Source organism: Micropterus salmoides, unplaced genomic scaffold, assembly GCF_014851395.1.
Source record: "Micropterus salmoides isolate LMB-PRFRI ecotype aquatic unplaced genomic scaffold, ASM1485139v1 Ms_hic_scaffold_2, whole genome shotgun sequence".
Taxonomy (NCBI): Eukaryota; Metazoa; Chordata; class Actinopteri; order Centrarchiformes; family Centrarchidae; genus Micropterus; species Micropterus salmoides.
In genome coordinates, this window is record NW_024041150.1 from 33,579,051 (window position 1) to 33,599,428 (window position 20,378).

At 42.4% G+C, this 20,378-nt stretch overlaps 1 protein-coding gene across 2 annotated transcripts in view; it reads right to left on the reverse strand.

The window, feature by feature from the left end:
• exoc6b (exocyst complex component 6B) overlaps positions 1-20,378 on the reverse strand; it is a 104,647-nt gene that overhangs the window by 31,507 nt on the left and 52,762 nt on the right. The window contains exons 16-20 of one of the 2 annotated variants that reach the window (XM_038732506.1): positions 19,012-19,123; positions 17,581-17,715; positions 17,056-17,244; positions 12,424-12,453; positions 3,069-3,210 (exon numbers count right to left, since the gene is read on the reverse strand). In XM_038732506.1, coding sequence (XP_038588434.1) covers positions 3,069-3,210; positions 12,424-12,453; positions 17,056-17,244; positions 17,581-17,715; positions 19,012-19,123 — 608 coding nt within the window. The remainder of the gene's footprint in view (positions 1-3,068; positions 3,211-12,423; positions 12,454-17,055; positions 17,245-17,580; positions 17,716-19,011; positions 19,124-20,378) is intronic. The other variant, XM_038732507.1, reaches the window with a different exon arrangement.

The following is a 20,378-nucleotide window of genomic DNA, read 5'->3' on the forward strand; positions in this document are numbered from 1 at the left end:
CCGTGCTCAGGAACTGTGAAGCTATCGGCTAAACTAACCTTTTATCTCGTTCTCCAGACCAAACCGCCATATATTATCTGCTAACTTTTACCTCCATCTTCTTTTTCCCCTCTCCACCCACGTTAATGACAAAATTGGTCGTTTGTCAGTGCCTTTGAAATATACGACCTCAATGTGAGCATCGTCTGATCTGTCACAGGTTTGGTGAAGTTTTAGCTCAAAAAGGAACTTGGATGAGGTTAGAGAAAGACTGTGGTCATGGTTAGAAGAAACCAAAGCTGACTGTTGGGAGGAAATGGGATGCTAACAGCGGTCTCCAGTTCAACCATCCACCCCGAACTCCTCCTTAAGAGGTTTTGCAGTACTAATAACATCATGATCCTTCCACCTTTTGCTTTTCAGAGTCAACAGACAGCTGAACATACAGTATTGTCATTTTCTACGTTAAGCAAATTCTGTAGCTCCTGCTCGCCTTCCCACTCCAATCTATGTTTAGCATTTGCTTCAATCTCTGCACCTTCTTTTTATTTTTATTTTTTTAATCTTGGAATCTTTTGTCACTCTTTTTGTCCAGGTTTTTGTGTTATTTTTCTACCTCATTCTTTTGTCTCTGCTTTATCTCATTTTCTTGCCCTGTTTTTTCTTTACCACACGGTTCAGTTTTACATTTGCAACTAGTGAAAACATTTTAATACTTCAAGTCTACTTCTATCTCATTACCTCCTTCCTCGCAATCACTTTGATCAGTGTACTCTTTTCCTCCTCGTCTCATTTCCTTGCCTCCTTCTCTGCCTCTTTCCTCTCCGTCTTTTTTCACTTATTCCCCGGTGGCTGTACTCATTTCATCTGTGCCTCCCTTTCCTTTCATCTGTCACAATCCTGAAATTCCTCCTTTTAATTAATCTCTGATTCCTCGTTCTTGTGATCTCCCTCACTTCCTTCCTCCTTCTTTCAGACTCACCATTAACTTTGCTTTAATCCGTCCTCTCATCTGTGTGTTTCGCCCTCTTCTCTGCCCTCTTTCTTCCTCGTGTGCTCTTTTTGTGCTTTTATTTTTTTAATGTCACACTTCTTTTTTTCAATCCTATTTTCTCTTCCCTCTTGTCCCTCAACCTCTTTCATCCCATTCTGCTGTATCCTCCTCTTTTTCCCCCCATTTAATCCCTTCTCAGTTTACTTTCTTTCTTCAACACATTTTGTTTCTTGCACATTTGCGAAATTGATACAAAATTTGTATCATTTCAGACTCTATTTTCAGCTTTTTCTTGCACACTGCTTTATTGTATCACCCATTTCTTTATTTACATCTACTTGTCTTTTCATGACTTCCATTTTCCAGGTTCTTTTGTTTATTCCTAATATGACAGCGACACTTTCCTCTCTCATCCTCATTCTGTCCATCCATTTTTCATTCTTACTTATATTAACCTACAGTGTTCATGGACCCATTACTCTTTGACTGTTTATCCTCTTCTTTTGTCAAATATTCCCTCTTTCGATCCATTCTCTCTCTTCCTCTTACCCTCCATTTTTCATTTTCACCCCTGTTAAATTTAATCCATCACTCTTATTCATCCCCCTGCCTTTTAAAGGTTATAGGTTATCAGTATATAAAAGTCCCTTATTTTAATCCCTCCATCCCACCCCCCCATTTCTTCTCGATCCACCTTGCCCTTTTCATTAATTCCTTTTTCCTCTCTCTAACCTCTCTGCACTTTCTCTTTCTGGGTCCTTCTATCTTTCATTCATGGTTTTCCCTTCAAATTTAATCCCTCTTTCCCACCTCCCTGCTCTGTCTTTTGGTTTCCATCCGTCTCTCCACCTTTTCTCCTTTTGAATTCTTCACATCCCTCAAAGTTTTCACCCATTCTGCTTCTTTTCCATTTCATCCCATTTCTACTGTATCTTAACCTCCCCCCTCTATTCTTCCATCCTTCCCCAGTTATTCTTCATCTGAGTCCTCGGTCTACCCTGAATAAGTAACTCTCCTGACCTCTCCACAGCACTGCATGCATGTCACTCCACATCACATCACAAACACACACACACACACACACCCCACTGTGTGACCCGCACTGTGACTCTAAGAACCTTGATCATGTAAAAACTTAGCCAACGATGCCTCACACTCTTTCATCGCTCTGCTTCTTTAAGTCTCAGAAACCAAGGCAAGGGGGGAGGGACGGGGAGGGACGGGGAGGGTGGTGGGGGAGTAAAGGGCAGCGAGGGTACAGGGTGGGAAGCGGAGAGGTGGATGAAATGATGGAGAGCAGAAGCGAGGGTAAAAGACAGAGGCAAGAGTGGGCAAAGGGTGGGAGAAGAGATAAAGGACAGAAGAAAGAAAAGAGAAGAAGATGTGAGGAAAGAAGCAAAGAGCAAGGACAAAGGAGTGGGGGAAGACAGCAGAAAAAGGAAAAAATTTGGATAAAGTGACAAGATTTTCAGAGAACAGAAGGTATCAAAGATGCTCTCCCTCAACTTTGTAAGTGGTTGATCTATAGCGCCTCCTGTCTGTCCAAATGCAAACTGCACTACACTTTTCTAGTTGATTTTAAAAGTAGCACCATGTGTTATTCCAACACATCAAACAAAGAGATATTTTATAAATTTCTCATGATGGATCCATGTATAGCTGATAAAACATGCATACAAATAAGAAGTTCATAGTTGGGGAGATGATTCAGGCATCTTTTCCTTCCATCTATGTTTTTTTGGTGTGTGTGTGCGCGTGTGTGTGTGCGTGCATGCGTGCGTGCATGCGTGGCGGAAAGGCTAGGATGATGAAGGGAGATTAGGACAGCTCAAACTTTGTGAGGAAAGAAAGAGAGGAGGATGCAAGCTAGGAAGGAGATAGGGAAATAAAAAGAAACAGACAGTAAATATAATAGGGACAAAAAGAGGGAGTGAAAGAGGACCAGAATGAAGAAAATTGGTAAAGGTACAGTAAATTAAACACCAATGGGACTGACAAGAAGGACAAAGGGAGTGATGGGAGGGAAGGAACGGAAAAGGCTAACAATATTTAAGAAAATTACACAAATTTGAAAACTACATGTCTACACACTCACTCTCGCACTCCTTGACGTCGGTGTAGATCTGGTGCAGAGCTCCTATTGAGATCTGTCTGACCTCCGGGTCGAGCAGGAGCTGCATCAGGGAGGTGGAGATGTGTTTACAGGCTGACATGCAGGCTGTCTGGGCCACTTTACCCTAAGAGAGAGGGAGACATAGAAGAAGAAAAGAAAGAGAGAGGGGTGAGTTCTACATATTTTTCTATTCTTCCTGGGAGACAAGAGATTCTTTACGTGATATCTTGTTCATGCCAACTGCCTGGTTTCTTCTTCTACCAGAAATGTGAAGTGCAAAATGTCTTGTGTTTTCAAAGCAATGACCTACTGAACAGCAAAACCTCTCATGGACCGCAAAAACGCTGAATAAATGCTGTTACAACAGAGCACCGCAACACAGAGCTACAACACAGACACCAAAATGAACGTTCATAGATGCACGCACCCAGTGGTAATCAGTTTTTTTCTGTACTCTCACCCACACACACACACACAGAAGGAACATTAATAAAGTCTGCTGCGTTCAGGTGCAGCCAGAATGATGAAGTAGCACAATAAGACTAAAAGCAGCGGATGAGGAAGTACATGACAACGCATTAATACAGAAAGCAAACATGTGTTTGTGTGGGATTGATTGTGTGTGTGTGTCTGTGAGCAGACGTGAGCGCGCGCAGTCTCAGCGACCAGCCGTGGCCTTGATCTTGACCTCGACGTCTGCATTCCAACAGAGTGAAGCAAGAGATGGAAAGAAGTCGGGGGGGGGGGGGGGGGGGGGGGGGGGGTAAAGCTTGTAAAAGTTCAACTAAGAGGTGCTGAAGGGAAAGAAAGAAAAAAAAATTCTGTTTTCTTGTAATCATGAAATAACTCAATATCATTCCATTATTATTAAATTAAACACCATTAACACAAATTTGACAACATGTTATGATGAGATCAAAAATGAACTTTCTCACAATCACAATAAAAGTCCCTTCCCCTGTATTTTCTGGCTCTCTGAGTGAAATAAGGAGCAAATGGAAGAAAAGGTGCATGTTCTACTGCAGTGCCTGATTACCCAAATTTATCCTGACGCGACTTTGGTGTGTGACACAGACACTCGCACACAAACACACCTAAAGGTGATTAACAAACACCAGACGTTCCACCGTTCCAGCCCTGCATATTTAAGTACCTTCATTAATCACTCAATGAGACACCCACCGTGTGCAAATATACACACAATCAGACAAACACATATATAATTGTGTAATTGTGCTTAATGTTTAGCTTCAAGTGTTGGTGTGGATCTGTTATAATCATATAATTGCACTGTGTGTTTATACAGCTCTAATCGCACAGATGTGACTCTGTTTCTGTGTGTTATTTGGTTATGTTTGTAAATTTTGCTATCGTTCACAGTGAATATATGATCAACATGGTTTTCCCACAGATCTATGCACTGTGTGCTTTTGTTTTGGTTTAGGCATTAAAGAGCAATTAAAATTAAATTTAAACTCCAAAATTTGCTTTTCACAAGGAGGAAAACTTGATTGGATTATTTATACTCAAGTTAAATTATGGGATTTCTTTATCTATTGAACCAAACCATGTTTACTTACCACTTTACACACGCTAGTATTTTAAACAGAGACATTTCTGCAGTTAGTGTAAGTGCTCACAGGCTATGCAGAGTAAATCCACATAAAGATCAATTCAAGTTCAACTTTGGAGAACCCTGACGCGAGAATACGCATTGTTGACCAGTAGCAAGCTCTCCTGACCTTTCAGAGAACAGGAAGAAGGGGTGTCCAAAATGGAGGAAGCTATCGTATTAGCTTATTATCTGCGGTGCACCATCCACTTTTATTAAACTCCTCAGCTGGAGTATAAAGTGCTCCACATAAGATCTACTGTCTCATTACTGTCTGCAGTAATTAGATTTTATGTGGAGCACTTTCTACTATATTGACAGCAGATGGTACAAATTCATAGTTTGAATAAACTGTGCGAACCTATTGTTAATGACTAAGCTAACAAGCTTAACTAACTAACTTAATTAACAACGAGGAAACTAGCTAGCTAGCTTTGACAGCTTTTTTGATCCATGGATGGTCTCCAACACAGTCTATTTTGTGAAGCAGCATAGATGAATTTCTCTTTCCCACTTCCTGATACACTTAATATTGTTTATTGTGAGTCTGTCCAGGAACATAAAGTAAAGCTATTGATATTCCTGTCTTTAAGGTAAAGTGGTGACAATGAATATGTGACAATAAAAGTATATACATAACTCTAATCTTAACTTTCTAACACGTTCTTCCCTCCTGGTTTGCTATTGTTTTTTTCAGGAGTCAAGAGTCTTGTTCCCGGTACAGGTGGGATGAAACCACCAGCCAATACAAAGAAATGAATGAATGAAATGATGATCTGCATTACATTAATTCTGTGAGGTGAACCATTAGAAAAAAATATGAGAAATGTTAAGAAATTGTGAAATACATTGTTGGACACATTAGTTTAAAAATTATTATTGTTCATTAAGAAACAACCGAATTAAGTAATTATTTAATTTTAGGGACATACTCTAATATAATTTCCTCTGTTTGTTCTCAAGGCAGCAGCTCAACTTGCTGCCACTGTAATAAAGTGGTTTCCCCTCGGAGATCCATAAAATTCATCTTATCTTATATAACAAACCCGACAGCAGCAGAAAGATCCCATTGTAGTTGTGAGTGAACCGAGGTCCACCTCAGGAAAGAGAAATGGAATGCAGTTCATTCAAGAGGCAGCCCTCACCTCAAAGGGAAATCAAATTACACACACACACACGGCGCACACGTGCAAGCACATATGTTCGAGAAACACACACCTACGACTGGCCGGATATCCTCCAATACGATGCTGGCCTCTGAACTCTGCATGTGCACACACAAACACACACAGCATACAACCCCAGGGTCAGTTATCACAGGGTGAGATTGAGCGTGAAATTAGTTAATTCTATTTACATGTCCTGAACCTGGGCTGACTGACACAGACACAAACACACAGGTAGGTCTATCTGACAGAAACTGCGTTGTCTCAGAGTTCAATACAGACAACTGGGAACCATTAGCCTGAGGCACACTAGAGGGAGGGAGGATTGAGAAGAATGGAAAAGAAAAAGATGGGCAAAGCAGGAAAAGGTTGAGGAAAGGGAAGGTGAAGAAAAGATAAGCAAAGCAAAGAAAAAGACAGTTAAAGAGAGGGAAGGAATGCAATGGATTCAAGAACAGAAGACATAAACATGAGGCGAGTGGACGTCAGCACAGATAGATGGAAAGGCAGGAGGAAGGGATGAGAGGAGGATGGAGTAGTGCAGTAAGGAAGGACAACAAGAAAGGGATGAAGACAAAAAGGACAGAAGTCAAGAGGAAGTGAAGGAGAGCGATGGGTGGACGCAGAATCTAGTGATTCTCACTCCCTCTATTCCTAAATCCTTCCTAACCTCCACCTTGCCACCGCTTCCATCCCTCCATCCTGCTAACGAGAGGCGTTCATCAAAGAGCTCATTAAAAGCTACTCAGCTCCTAATGGTTGAACAAATAGACAGCAGACGAAAGAAAGCAGGCGAGGTGTAGGGAAAGAGGTGAGGGGAAAGAACGAGACTGGCGGGGTCAGGCAGAGAGACAGACAAGATGAAGGGGGTTGGTGAATAAGACACAGGACTGAATGACGGGAAGAGGAAGGAAAAGGAGGAGTAATGAAAAGAATGCAGACAGATGAGAATGACAGTAAAATATGCTAATAAACACATACATCTGTCTCTGTCTATCTCAACGTTTAGGAGCTGAAAACTGACAGTTTAAATCAGTACTTTTAACCTTTCTCTCACTGTTTTGGTTTTTCATTTACAGTACTGTTCCGGCAAAGTTAGCAACCAGCTGATGAAGAAAGTGGAATATCAAGCAGCTGTTGACTAAATGATTTATTAATGACTATTATTAAGTAGACGTGGGCACTTAACTTTAGGTTACATAGGTAACTTTAGGTTACAGAGGTAAACCCAGTTCTCTGATAACATGAGTGACATATCTCACTATGGGGTATGCCCCTCTGCGTAGTCCTCAGAAGCATAATGCCAATAAGCCAGCCCCACTGGCTAGCAGTCGACTCCATCATGAGGAGGGACGTCCTCTCCCTATAAAAGGGATGATGCAGCGTCATAAGCACATTTAAAATAAGCACACCTCTTCCTCGCTTCACGCAAGGAGGTTGTTCCGGTGAGATACCTTACTCATGTTATCAGAGAACCAGGGTTGCCTCTGTAACCTAAAGTGTAACCTAAAGTTCTCTTTCAAACATTCGCTTGGTATCTCACTGTGGGGATATCCTGACTCCTGTATTGCCAGACAAGCTTATCTTGAAAACCGACTGCCAATCAAGAGGCCAACTTATCGCAACCTAAGAGGAGTCCCCACTCAACACGGTATGCACTAAAGGATGCGCAGTGACATCCAAAGCATAAAACCTCACAAAGCTATGAGGTGAAGCCCAACTGGCCGCCAAGCATATATCTTGGATAGGCAACGCCTCTAAACAGGGCCCAGGATGTAGCCATCCCCCTAGTAGAGTGAGCTCGCAGACTAACTGGGGCCAGAAGCCCCTTGCTGTTGTAGGCCAAATATCCAATCCGCTCATGGTGAGGATGAAATATCTCTCCCCGAGCGCGTGAAAGCAGGTCCCTGCGTAAAGGGAGAGGCCATGGAGCCATACAGGAGCCGGATGATGTTTGCCAACCAATGTTTCCCCGGCCAATGAGGGGCCATCAGGATGAGTGACAAGCCCTGCTCCCGCACTCTGGCCAGTGAGGGTAGGATCAGGGCCAGAGGCGGAAATGCATAGAGCAGAACCCGCGGCCACTCGTGTGCCAGCGCGTCTATCCCCACTGGTGCATCCCAATCCCTCAGGGAGAAGGACATTGGAGACTGGGGCAACCGTAGCAAGCCCAAATCTGAACGGCCACCTCTGGGAGGAGTTCCCATTCACCATACAGAGGATTGGCTCTGGAGAGCAAGTCTGCTCCACAGTTCAGAACCCATGGGACATGTGTGGCTTTAAGTGACAGGAGATGCATACTGTTCCACAAAATCAGTCTGTGAGCCAGTGTGTGCAACCGTGGGGACCGCAGATCCCCGTATTGTCCGATCTCATGAGCACATGCTGACCAGGGACACCACTAGGAGCTCAAGGGAGTTTATGTGGGTGAAACGAAGGTGGGGATCCCACACTCCATTCACAATCCTTCCCTCGTGGGTTGCAGACCGCACCTGCAATGATGCATCCGTCATGACCACCTTCCTGGCCATAACGAGTACCATTATAACCTCCTGTGTCAGAAATTTGGGGAGTTTCCAGGGACGAAGTTTCACCACACAGTCTACCAAAACCCTTACACAACAGTACCTGTGGTGCAAGCGGTCCAGGCCGAGGAACTCCACCCAGCATTGAAAAGCCCTCATGAACAAATGTGCCAGGGGGACGGCCACTATCGCTAATTCCATCAGACCCAGCAGCCGAAGGTAAGCCCTACAACTTTCCCCTGCGAAAGAGGGCCAGGCACGCAGAAAGTGCTTTTACCCTCCCTGCTGACAGGTGGGCTCTGAAGGAGACCAAGCCCAGGGTCAGACCGATGAAAGAGACTCTCTGACTGACTAGATTCACCCTGAACCCTAGGTTCTCGAGGTGATGCAATAGCAACCGCGTGTGCTCCAGCGCCCCCCGGTACGACTCTGCGGCCACAAGCCAGTCATCGATGTACATGGCTATGCGGACACCCTGTTTCCTGAGAGGTGCAACAGCCGCCATGCATTTGATGAACACGCGGGGGCTTAAGGGGAGCCCGAATGGCAAGACCATATATTCGTAGGTTGTGTCCCGGAAGGCAAACCTTAGGAACTTCCTGTGAGGAGGATATATTAGTATGTGAAAATATGCGTCCTTCAGATTGATTGAAGTGAACCAGTCTCCAGGGCGCACAAAATGCAGCAGGGCAGTATGCGTCAGCATTCTGAACTTGTAAAGGCTCGTGCAAACTACATGAATTTCAGCGTCGGCCGATCGCCGTGCTGTTCAGACTACACAACTAGCCGTCTTGTGACGAGTCTTTGTGGCGTTCACGTGAACGCGTGACTGATCGATGACAGGGAGTCACAAACTACACGAGCTGACAGCGGCTCTGTCACCCAACACTGGTCTCCAAACCACTTTTATAAAGACAAAGAATATGGGTGAAAGAATGGATTAGCAAACAAAGGTAGCAGGGATCGTCTGAGCTACAGAGACAGCTGGAGGAGAGTAAAAAGTGTTGCAATGAAAAAGTAGCTGCCTGCTCTCATTGGCTGGATGTGGATGTTGAGTCTGCTGCTTCTTCCAGATATTTGGCATGCTATTTATCTGGCTGGCGTTGGCGACGTGTCAGAAATGTGTCGGAGAGACATTTTGATGCATTGTTGAGCAGTTCACTCATAATGACTGCCGACCACTGATCGATCACTGATTTACCCCTGATCACAGCCTGACCTTTGCCCCCTATGTGGTGGGCCAGGCTTAGTTTGCGCAAACTGTGGAGAGGAGAATGTCGGGCAAGACGTGCGAGTTGCCAGACTCCTCGCCATCTCCCAGTAGACAATCGAAATGATCAGCTGGCATGCAATCATCGAATCCCACGAGCAAGGGAGTGTCTCCCCAGCTCGTGCTCGACATGGCCGGCGAATGTTCGAAAGAGAACTTCAATGGGATGCTTTATGTTGCTCCGAGTCTGCTGGATGTGTAAATAGGGAAGTTTGCTAACACATTTGCCTTGGTTAAGTTTGTAAGGCAACAGTAGGCCTGGGCTCTGCGTATATGTTTGGTCTTCTACCCGCTAAATTGACAAAATTTCATTAATGCAGTTTTAAAAAAGCCTTAACAACATATTTCTCATTTAGCTTAAATCTATCAGCGACGGGGTCTTACATGAACACACGGTTATCTTCCAAAGTTAGATCAGTCTTGGTCATTTCTCATAAGAGATTTCTGTATTTGTGTTTTTGTCTGTGTGCTTGTCAGTGATTTGAAGTTGGCGTGGCTAAGTTGGAGAAAGGTGAGGTTATTGATGATCTTTTCAGTTAGGAGTGAGCTACCAGATTAGCCTTAACTCTTAACAAATAACACCTAAAAATGTTTCTTCAGCAAACTTCAACTCTGATTCTTGTTCATTTAGATATAATATTTAATATTATAGAGTAATACTGAAACATGACTGACATGCCATCGCCTTAAAAAATTGATATGGCAAAACTGTTAGTAAACAGTTGCCAAATTCAGTAGATACAGAGGAACATTAACATTCATGTGCTCATCATTTTTCAGTTAATTTGTTAACCAGCTAGTCGCTTACTTTGTCTGTCTGCCTTTTGGTGCTGGGAAGGTGGCATCCTCCTCCACCCTCAGCTGTGACAGCAGCGAGAGTAAACCAAGATTTGTAGATTGGACAACGCTAATGCTCCATAGAGGTACTGCAGAGTCTGTGGGTTTGCCTTTTTGCAACACAATCATCTGATCCATTGTTAGTATAAAAAGCACTGATTAATGCAACAGGTTATCAGGGCCTTTCACAAGTTTAATGAAGCTTCCAACTGATCCTGACAATCTTGTTCCAGCCTAGCTAACTTAAAGCAACAAGAGAAACATTTGTTTTTGCTTGTGGTCAAAAAAAGGGATGTGGTCTCATATTGAAACACAATGTATTTTTAGGCTAAAAGAATCTGTCTGTGTGTGGTCAAACACACCACTCCAGCAGTCCTGTTCACTTCAGCTGTACAAGCGATCGCCATTGACAATGACAAGTTATTTACAAATCCTGTGATGAACTGACCTATGCAGCTCAGGTACTTGATACATGTGAAATAAACACAATGATCAGTTGTTACTGTTCTGTTTAACATATTTTGTGGCAGGTGTTTCCACATCTGAGGCTTTCTTAGATTACATCTCCGCTACATTTAATCAAAAATTTCAAATAAAACACTGTAGAAAAATTGTTAGAAGAACCAGAACCTCATGTGTTAAAGTGTTCAGTGTAATAACAGACTGATGTGCATCTCCACCAAACTATGCACCTCCTATTTTGGACACAGTTTGTTTTGAAGCACTCCCAGATGCAGGTTAAGTTAGAAACACAGCAGTCACTGCCTCACAACGGCGTAACAATTCACAACTCCTGGAAGTGATTCGACACGGTGTATATAATATGCTCTCTGTCCATCCAGAAACCTGTCAGTCAAATGAACAGCAAGTTAGGGCAGCCAAAAGTCAAGAGGTGCGATCACAGCAAAAAAAATGTGTGATACAGACGTGCAACACCAGGAGTTCAATGCTGTTTCAAACTACATCTGTGAGTAAATGAGTTTCAGCGTGAATCTGAAGGGTTTCGGGTCTTTATTCTGATTCATGACTTGGAAAGAGACTATAAATGGGAATCAACCTCCAAAATCACCGTAAAGAGAGAGGATCCAGGTTTAGTCTTGTGGAACAATCACAGATTTGCTGCGTTAGGGCAGGTTTTTGCTCACGTCACTCAAAATACACCACAAAAATGAAGTCTGGACTCAAGTTTCGGAGCGCATTTTTGTGTGTGTTTTCTATTTGAATGTAACCTTGACACACACACACACACACACACACACACACACACACACACACACACACACACACACACACACACACACACACACACACACACACACACACACACACACACACACACACACACACACACACACACAGCCAGTGCAAGCAACTTCACTTCAAGGACTTAAAACCACATTTGAGCTGACAGATACCAGGGTTGGAAATTTCTTTTTGTCAAGTGTAACAAGTGGTAAATACATTTTATTGTAGGATTTTTTTCTCCCAGACTTCATTTCATTATAGTTTCATGACCATAAATGTGTTCACCAGCAAGACAGTGAACACCAGACATGCTCTCATCTTCTCTGGTCAAGACCGGATTACTCAAAAAAAATTCAACTAATTTTTTTTTTAACGCATGAATAAAGTTTTAGAGAAGAGCAGGAGCTCCAAATGACAGGTTTCTGGTACATTAGCCTCAACACAAACAACACTGGTTAGCACGGGCAGGTCAAGTGGCTGGTTATGATTTCCCTCCCTGGTTGGGACAGAGATTCGGGCACAAGAACATAGATTCAGGCAGACGTGCATCACTCCCTTTTAATCTCACATGCTAGTTGGTGAACTCTCAAGTGGGGATTCAGGGTCAAAGTTGAAAGGGTTTGCAAGGTCAGTCAGGGATTGGCAAATGTCACTTCGTTATGAAAACAACCCAGATACTCACCGGTAAGGTAGCATGTTCTACGGGCGTTCCCTACGTTGAGAAACACAAACCGGGAAATTTAGCGAACGGAAAAACATTCAAATTCGTGTGTAAATAATGTGAGTGATGAAACGCTGAGTGTAACGGCTGCATGGGAATAAATCTCCTCAATTAAAATCACTGCGAGGACATTGGCAGCTTATTCCACCTCTATGTGTGGAGAATTAACATTCTGTCATTCAGGTGATGCAAATCTGGACTCATCTGGCACTTTGTTTGACGTGCTGAAGCACCACGGAGTACTCAGTAAGTCCTGGACACAAAGGAGGAGTGTACAGCAGAAAACTGATCAAGGAGCTTATAAGCCAAGAAATTGGAACACTATGAGAGTCAGAGGAGGGTCCAAAATATCCGTTCTAATTTTCACATGATTATTTTCACCCCTGAGGCCTTTTCATGCCTTCCCCGTTCCATCTTTAAATTTGAGCTCAATTCGATTAGGAGTATTTAGCTAGCAGTAAACTCTGAGTGGTATTATTAGCTCTTGGATGGGGCAACATTTTCTTCTCCAGTGAGAGCTGGGACAATGAATGTGTGTGTTGAAGAAACTTGAGCCCGCCGAGCTTTCTTAGCACACGTCTGCTTCCAATTGGTTACATTTAGAGCTGTTAAAACAATCGCATAAGCATAAGCACAAACACACACACACACACACACACACACAGAGTGCGGCAGACTGCTGCCAGAATGTTGCTGTGTCTTTTAACAAATACCAATGACGGGTCAGTAATCTGTGTATGTGTATGCTGGGTTTCAGTGTGCTTACTGGCAGCTGCATTACATCTCGGATCTTACAACCTTAAAAAAATAAATAAATAAAAACCTTAAATAACTTATTGGATTCTTGGTCGCTTTCCAATATCTATCTTCCACTTTAAATCTTGTCTGACCTCACCCCGCTGCGAGTGTACTGGAGCCCCCACAAACTTTGCTCCAGTCTGTATTATCGCATACATTTTCATGTTTTACCTGTAACTGTAACTTTCTAGAGAGAAATTTTACAACTTAAATGTTTTTGAGGCTGTAGTTGCAGCAGTAGTGCTAGAAGAGGCATTGGTAGCAGCAGTTTTAGCTGTTTATTGTTAATTGATTTAGAGTCCAACTAGCTGTTAACAGAACAAAAAACAATTATCAGTGAAAGAAATATTGCAGTAGCAGCAGTTTAAATAAAAGTAAAAACAGACACTATAGAACCTAAAGCAATATTTGCATCAGTAATAAAAGCTCTAAAGCTGAAACAATTAGTTGATTAAGCAACTAAAGCAATTATTTTGATGGTTGATTAATAGTTGATATTTTTCAAGGAAAAATGCCGCACATTCCTTCTTTTCAAATGTAAAGATATGCCACTTTTTATTTTCTTTATGTGATACGTTAAGTGCAGATGTTTCAGCGTTGGACTGTCAGCTTATAAAACTGGTATGGACATTTTCCACAATTTCCTGACCTCCTTTAGACAATACGTCCATTGATCGAGAAAATGCTAATATAAGAATAATTGAGAATGAGAAGAAAAACTAAATCATTAGTTGCAGCCATCATGAACCCACAAGCTGAAACTCAATGGCCTGACTCTAAAGTTATTCTTAAAGGGGAACAACACTGATTTTACACATCAAAGTATGTTTACAAGTCTTGGGGAGTGCCAATGCTCTGAAATCTGATAAGTTACCTCAAAAGATGTCGACATCTACTGGTTCTGCTGCATTTATTTTGATCCTTTCTTTTCAACTGTTCATAATGAGTCAGACAATGTTATAGGAGTGGAATGTTAAACTGGTGGAGTAGCCTACTCATTTAGGTAAAAGTAGTCTGACCACAATATATAAATACATTACAAGTAGAATTCCTATATGAAAATTCTACTTAAGTAAAGGTACGAGTGTCCTGACCGCGGATCTGAGGCTGCTCATAAGGGAGCAGCAGTTCAGTATTTACTCAAAAAAGTAATATTATTTATACAGTATTGCACAAAAGTGAGTACACCCCTCGCATTTTTGTAAATATTTTAGATCTTTTCATGTGACAACACTGAAGAAATGACACTTTGCTAGAGTGCACAGCTTGTAAACCAGCTTGTAAATTTGCTGTCCCCTCAAAATAACACATCACACAGCCCTTAATGTCTAAACCGCTGGCAACAAAAGTGAGTGAAAATGTCCATATGGGGCCAAATTAACATTTTCCCTGCCCGGTGTCATGTGACTCATTAGTGTTACAAGGTCTCAGGTGTGAATGGGGAGCAGGTGTGTTAAATTTAGTGTTATTGCTCTCACACTCCCTCTTACTGGTCTCTGGAAGTTTAACATGGTACCTCATAGCAAAGAACTCTCTGAGGATCTGAAAAAAAGAATGGTTGCTCTACATAAAGATGGCCTAGGCTATAAGAACATGCCAAAACCCTGAAACTGAGCTGCAGCGCGGTGGCCAAGACCATACAGTGGTTCAACTGGACTCAGAACAGGCCTTGCCATGTTCAACAAAAGAAGTTGAGTGAACGTGCTCAGCTTCATATCCAGATGTTGTCTTTGGGAAATAGACGTATGAGCGCTGCCGGCACTGGGGAGCTACAGTTCATTAAGGGAACTATGATCACCAACATGTACTGTGACATACTGAAGCAGAGCATGATCCCAGGGGATTGACTGGGCCACAGGGCAGTATTCCAACATGATAACAACCCCAAACACACCTTCAAGACGACCGCTGCCTTGCTAAAGAAGCTGAGGGTAAAGATGCCTCCAGACCTAAACCCTATTGAGTATGTGATGTGTTAGTTTGAGGGTACAGCAAATTTACACTATTATACAAGCTGTACACTCACTACTTTACATTGTAGCAAGGTGTCATTTCTTCAGTGTTGTCACATGAAAAGATATAATCAAATATTTACAAAAATGTGAGGGGTGCACTCACTTTTGTGAGATGTGATATATTTTTTTACCAATTAGTGCTCCTGGAGTTTTGACACTGAAGCAGCAGCAATAGTATTGTAGTACTGGAAGAGGTGGTAGTAGGATTATTCTTGCTTCTATCGACTGCTGTCTTGTCTACTCCCTTCAATAGTATCTAATTCATTTCTGTGTAACTTGCCTCTTTTATATGATCACCTCTTACTTCAGAGGGCCACACCACCCAGCTTTTTAGATCCATAGAAGCTGATCTACTTAGGAGGTCCCACAATGTGTGTGTGTTAAAATGTGTGTGATGGGGTCATGTCCAGGGCTCGTGGGGGCGTAAGAAAAGCTTCTTAGAAGTGCCGGAAAACACTTAGCTCGACCACCTTGTGTGTGTGGCCTTATGGCCTTGTGACCTGCTTTGACCAAATCTGTGTGCGCAATCACCTTAAATCTAACCCGTGCGAGGTGTGTGTGTGCTGTAAGTTTTATGAGACTTGTCCATGTGCTTAAAACCTTCTTAGAGCAGAGTGGGAACATAGAACATGTGTGTCTGTTTTGGACGGTGTACATATAGACTTAAGGAAAGAAATGTTGCATAGTTTGAGCTTTGTTCAGCATGTTGAATAGTTTGTTTTGAGCAACATTAACCTCACCTTAAAAAATTTACTTAAAAATGCAACTTTATTTGGGTCCAGTTCGCTGCTCTAATATACACTGCCGCTTAAGAATTTAATGAAATGTCATGAAGATATGACTCTACTAAGGCTTTTAGTTTGAAGACCTGGCGACACGCATCCGAGGAGAGGCAGGGAGAGACGAGTAAGGAGAAAGACAGCAAGAGAACGGTTGCTTCAACAAGTTCACTTTAAGTTAGATAGATTAAGAACATTCACCATCAACTCTATTATTCTCTATGGATATTCACGGCCAATTAATTATAGCTATATAGTGAAATAAAGGTCATTCCAGCCTGCACCCGCTGCTGACAAAAATCCTAGAGGAAACAGTACACAAATTACTTTTATTTATTTTCCAGCTAACTGGCTTTTTGAAATAAAGTATGATTGTTTTTAACATGACAAAGTGGCTGAAAATTTGGGTGATGAACACTGTTGACGATTACAAATTATATCAAATGCAAATTCATAATCTTGAAAATGAGCACAGTGGGCTAATACTAAGAACTTACTTGTCATTTATAACAGCTATTAACGTAGGAAGTCCTTAAGATGCTTAATGTCGATGTCCTCACTAGGAAAAATCATAATTATTAAGGTCTACATGCTGCACTGTTCATGGTGCACTCTAAAATCCTGATGGAGGATAATGTCATTACAGCCCGGCAGTAGAGTCAATAGCCCGAGCTGGTGTGTAATCCGGTGCTGCTGTACTGACCAGCTCACCCTTTAATGAGCTTAACGGGCCCCATGTTAACGATCTAACCCGTAACAAGCTGATACTCTAACGAACTAAAGCAGATTGTCCTGCCCTGTGACGTCTCACGCTAACATGCAGAGACTGGTGAATGAGCTTATACAACACACACACGTGTTTACCCTCAAGTGTATTTTGTTTTGAAAAGAGCTGTATGTAAAAGTTATTTGTTATTACTATGTGTTGTACTGTTTTTTGGTCTGCTTTGTAAGTGTGCCTTTGCCTTTGTGTGTGTGTGTGTGTGTGTGTGTGTACTAACAGGCAGGTTGGTGAAGACACTGAAGGTGCTCTTCAGAAAAGCGATCAGGTCAATCAGGTAGTCGCTGGCTTCCGGAGTCCCACCTCCCGGCACCGCGGCCATCCAGTCGTAATCAGCCAGCTGCAGGAACTGGTCGATCTTGGCGTTGAGGCTGGTGTAGATCTCCGCCTCGGCCGCATGACGAGCATCCTGCAATAAGACAGATCAGACTGAGAGGTACGTGCTTTTTCAGTTTGTTTTGCTCGACTAAAAACTACTTTAAAGATGTCTAGACTTTATTAATGATTCTCTGTCTGCTTTTCCTTGGTGTTACTGCTGTTAATGTAGTGAGAGAGGTACACATGGAAGTGAAAGGTAGCAGCATAGGACAAAACAAATACTAAAATGTATGTGTTTGTGTGTTCATGCAGGACAAAAAGATTGGACAAGGAATTAGAAGAAAGGAGAGAAAAAGTAGTATGAGGAAAGAAGCAGAAGAAAATAGGCAGGACTAGAAAAGACCAATAGACTTTTTCTTGGGTGTACCTTGAAGGTGGAGGTGCCGTACAGCTTGGTAGCGTTTGCTATGTCAGGCGGGACATTTGTGATGTTTGATATGAACTCCTCCAGAAAGTGACAGCTCTGCTCCAGGTGAGTGGTGTTAATGATCACCTGCACCAACTAGATGCAAAAAGAGGACACCAGTGACACAGGGCATCTTTAGATATGTTCAATACAAAACTGTGAAAGAGCTGCAGCAGGCCGACTCACAATGAGCTCAGCAAAGAAACGAAAATCAAACGCACCACTGAGCATATTGTCTCCTATAGTGTGTAAAATACATCTGGCCTTTATGGTTTCTCTCTTGCTGCTGTTACCTTTTTTATCGTCCTGTCATCATGCAATTCTCTTAAGACGGTAAATATAATCAGCTCAGGGTTATTTTCAAGAGATCACTTTCAAGGACTTTTCCAGGACATTTTCAGTGATGATCTAACTGGTGTGACAAGCAGGGATTGCGTCACACACTAATATGTTCCTCTCTGTGGAAGTCTGATTTTAAAGACGTGCAGTTGTTGAGAAGAAAACTAGTAATCTATAGAAAAACTACCACAGTGACGAAGCCGTGACAAATATTTACCTTTGGAGGATCATGCTACTTACGTTAGTGAGAGTTTCAGTCACTTGAATTAATGTCATCCGACCTGTGCTGCCATGTGGTGTGACTCAGAGGTGTGTTTAACAATGCTGCCGCAAGTAACCCAGCAATCGCAGCATCATGTTAAAATCATTTTCCGGGGCACTTTACTTTTCCTCTCATTTTCCATGTGTTTTTCATGACTGGGAAATTGGTAAACTGTATTCCAGATTTTCCAGGATTACTAACTTGAAGCAACATTTTACTCTGCTCATTTATTTATTTGATGTTTTTTATAGAAACTGTCAAATTAAAAAGTAAACAAAAACACATAATAGAGCAAACATGTTTAATTTCTACTATAATCAGTCTACTTATTTGTGCTATTTGTTTTTGCATCATACGCCTCCGTTTGGACATTTCTTTTTATCCTGCTCATTATTTTGAAATCCAGCACAGTTTCTTACAATAACCTGAACTTGTTTAATAATAATAAAAGGATGCAGAACTTTCCGAAAAAAAATTAATGATGTTTGGTCTCTAGGCTGATCGTTGGGCACGGTAAACAAAGCATGGAAAGTGGAAAATTAAAATCACCACTTTGTATCACAGTTCACCGTTCTGCACAGTTACGACGGCGACAACAACAACAACAACAACTGGTTGAAAAGAGGAAACGTCTGTTTTTGTCAGGGTAAATGAGACGGAAAGGTTGAGTGTGACCATTCTGAGCTATGGAGTCACACTGAAGTTGTGCAAACAACATTGGCTTGTTCCCTCCGAGAGATTATTACACTTTTTTAAAAAACACATTGCGCACAGACGCACGCACGCAGTACCTCTGCCAGCCCGACATTCTTCTTCTTAATGGCGTACTGCAGACAGTGGCTGAGGGTTCGGGTCAACAACAGATTTGTGGACTTGCGGATCATATCGTCTACCTCCGTGGAACTGAGGACATACACACACACACACACACACAAAGACAACAGCAGAGGATCAGTGACTGTGCAAAAACAATTTCTTCCATTTTGGAGATACTGCATCTGAAAGCCAGTACAAACAGTTTAAGTGAATTTCTCAGTCTGCAAATCTCTCCATTTGGAAAAAGTCTAAATGTCAGCCAATTCAAATGAGCACATTACCATGTTATAGGCTGTCAGGCTTATTAGAAGTCAAACACTGCCTTAAATCTCCTCATAAGACAGCAGCTTGAAAATAATTAACCTAGATCACTGAACACAAAACAGGTACCCCAGATCAATAAAACATCCAAATCACAGACCTTTTTCACTGCTAGCAAGTAAAATTTCCATATATTTAACCATTCCCATCCTCAGCAGACTTTAAAAAGTCATAACATTACCACCTCTGTACAGCCAACAAGGCATACAGAAAGCCAGCAGGCTGTTAAGTCTGAAATGAGCTCAAATTTCCTGTTAAAACAAATGTTTGATGGCGCTAATCAGACCCACTTACATAAGCTCTGACATACTATTGCTTTTGTTATGTTTGAAATGCGGGTGATGTTTGGTGAAGAAACCCAGGCAAATTTCTGCACAATTTTGGGAGTTTAGGAAGGTTTTTCATGGCAGCGTGCGTCTCCCTGGCGAAGCGTCGCTGTCCTGTTTAACAACTGGTTCCTGGAAGCTGCACAAGAAGACCAAGCGAGGCCCATTTGAGTCCAGACGCTGTTTGACTCCGTTGAGAGGTTGAACACACACACACAGACAGGAGAGGGGCGAATGTTGACACACATCAATTACACAGTCAGGAGAAGGTAAGTACACAGTAAGGGGATAAACACACGTTCTCCCCCACCGCGTGATGATGAAGAAGAATCTGTGTTCAAGTGTGTTTCAGTGTGTGTTCGACTCCAGCGCCCTGTGGGTAACAAACACATTCCAACCAAATCAGTAAATTATCTGTGCCTGGAATTCAACCTAAACCACACACACACACACACACACACACACACACACACACACACACACACACACACACAGTGTCGCCTGAGGGAGAGCGAGAGTTGGAATTCCAAACTCACTTTGTTTCCAAAAAAGCAGAGGAATCCTAAAAACGTTCCGACAGTTTGGAGCAGAGGGAGAAAAAATCCTGGAGCAGCAGAAGTGCGGAGTGGACAAAAATGGTGTGTGTGTCGAGAGAGTGGCAAAAAGTCAATGTATGCTAGTGAACTCTGCAGGAG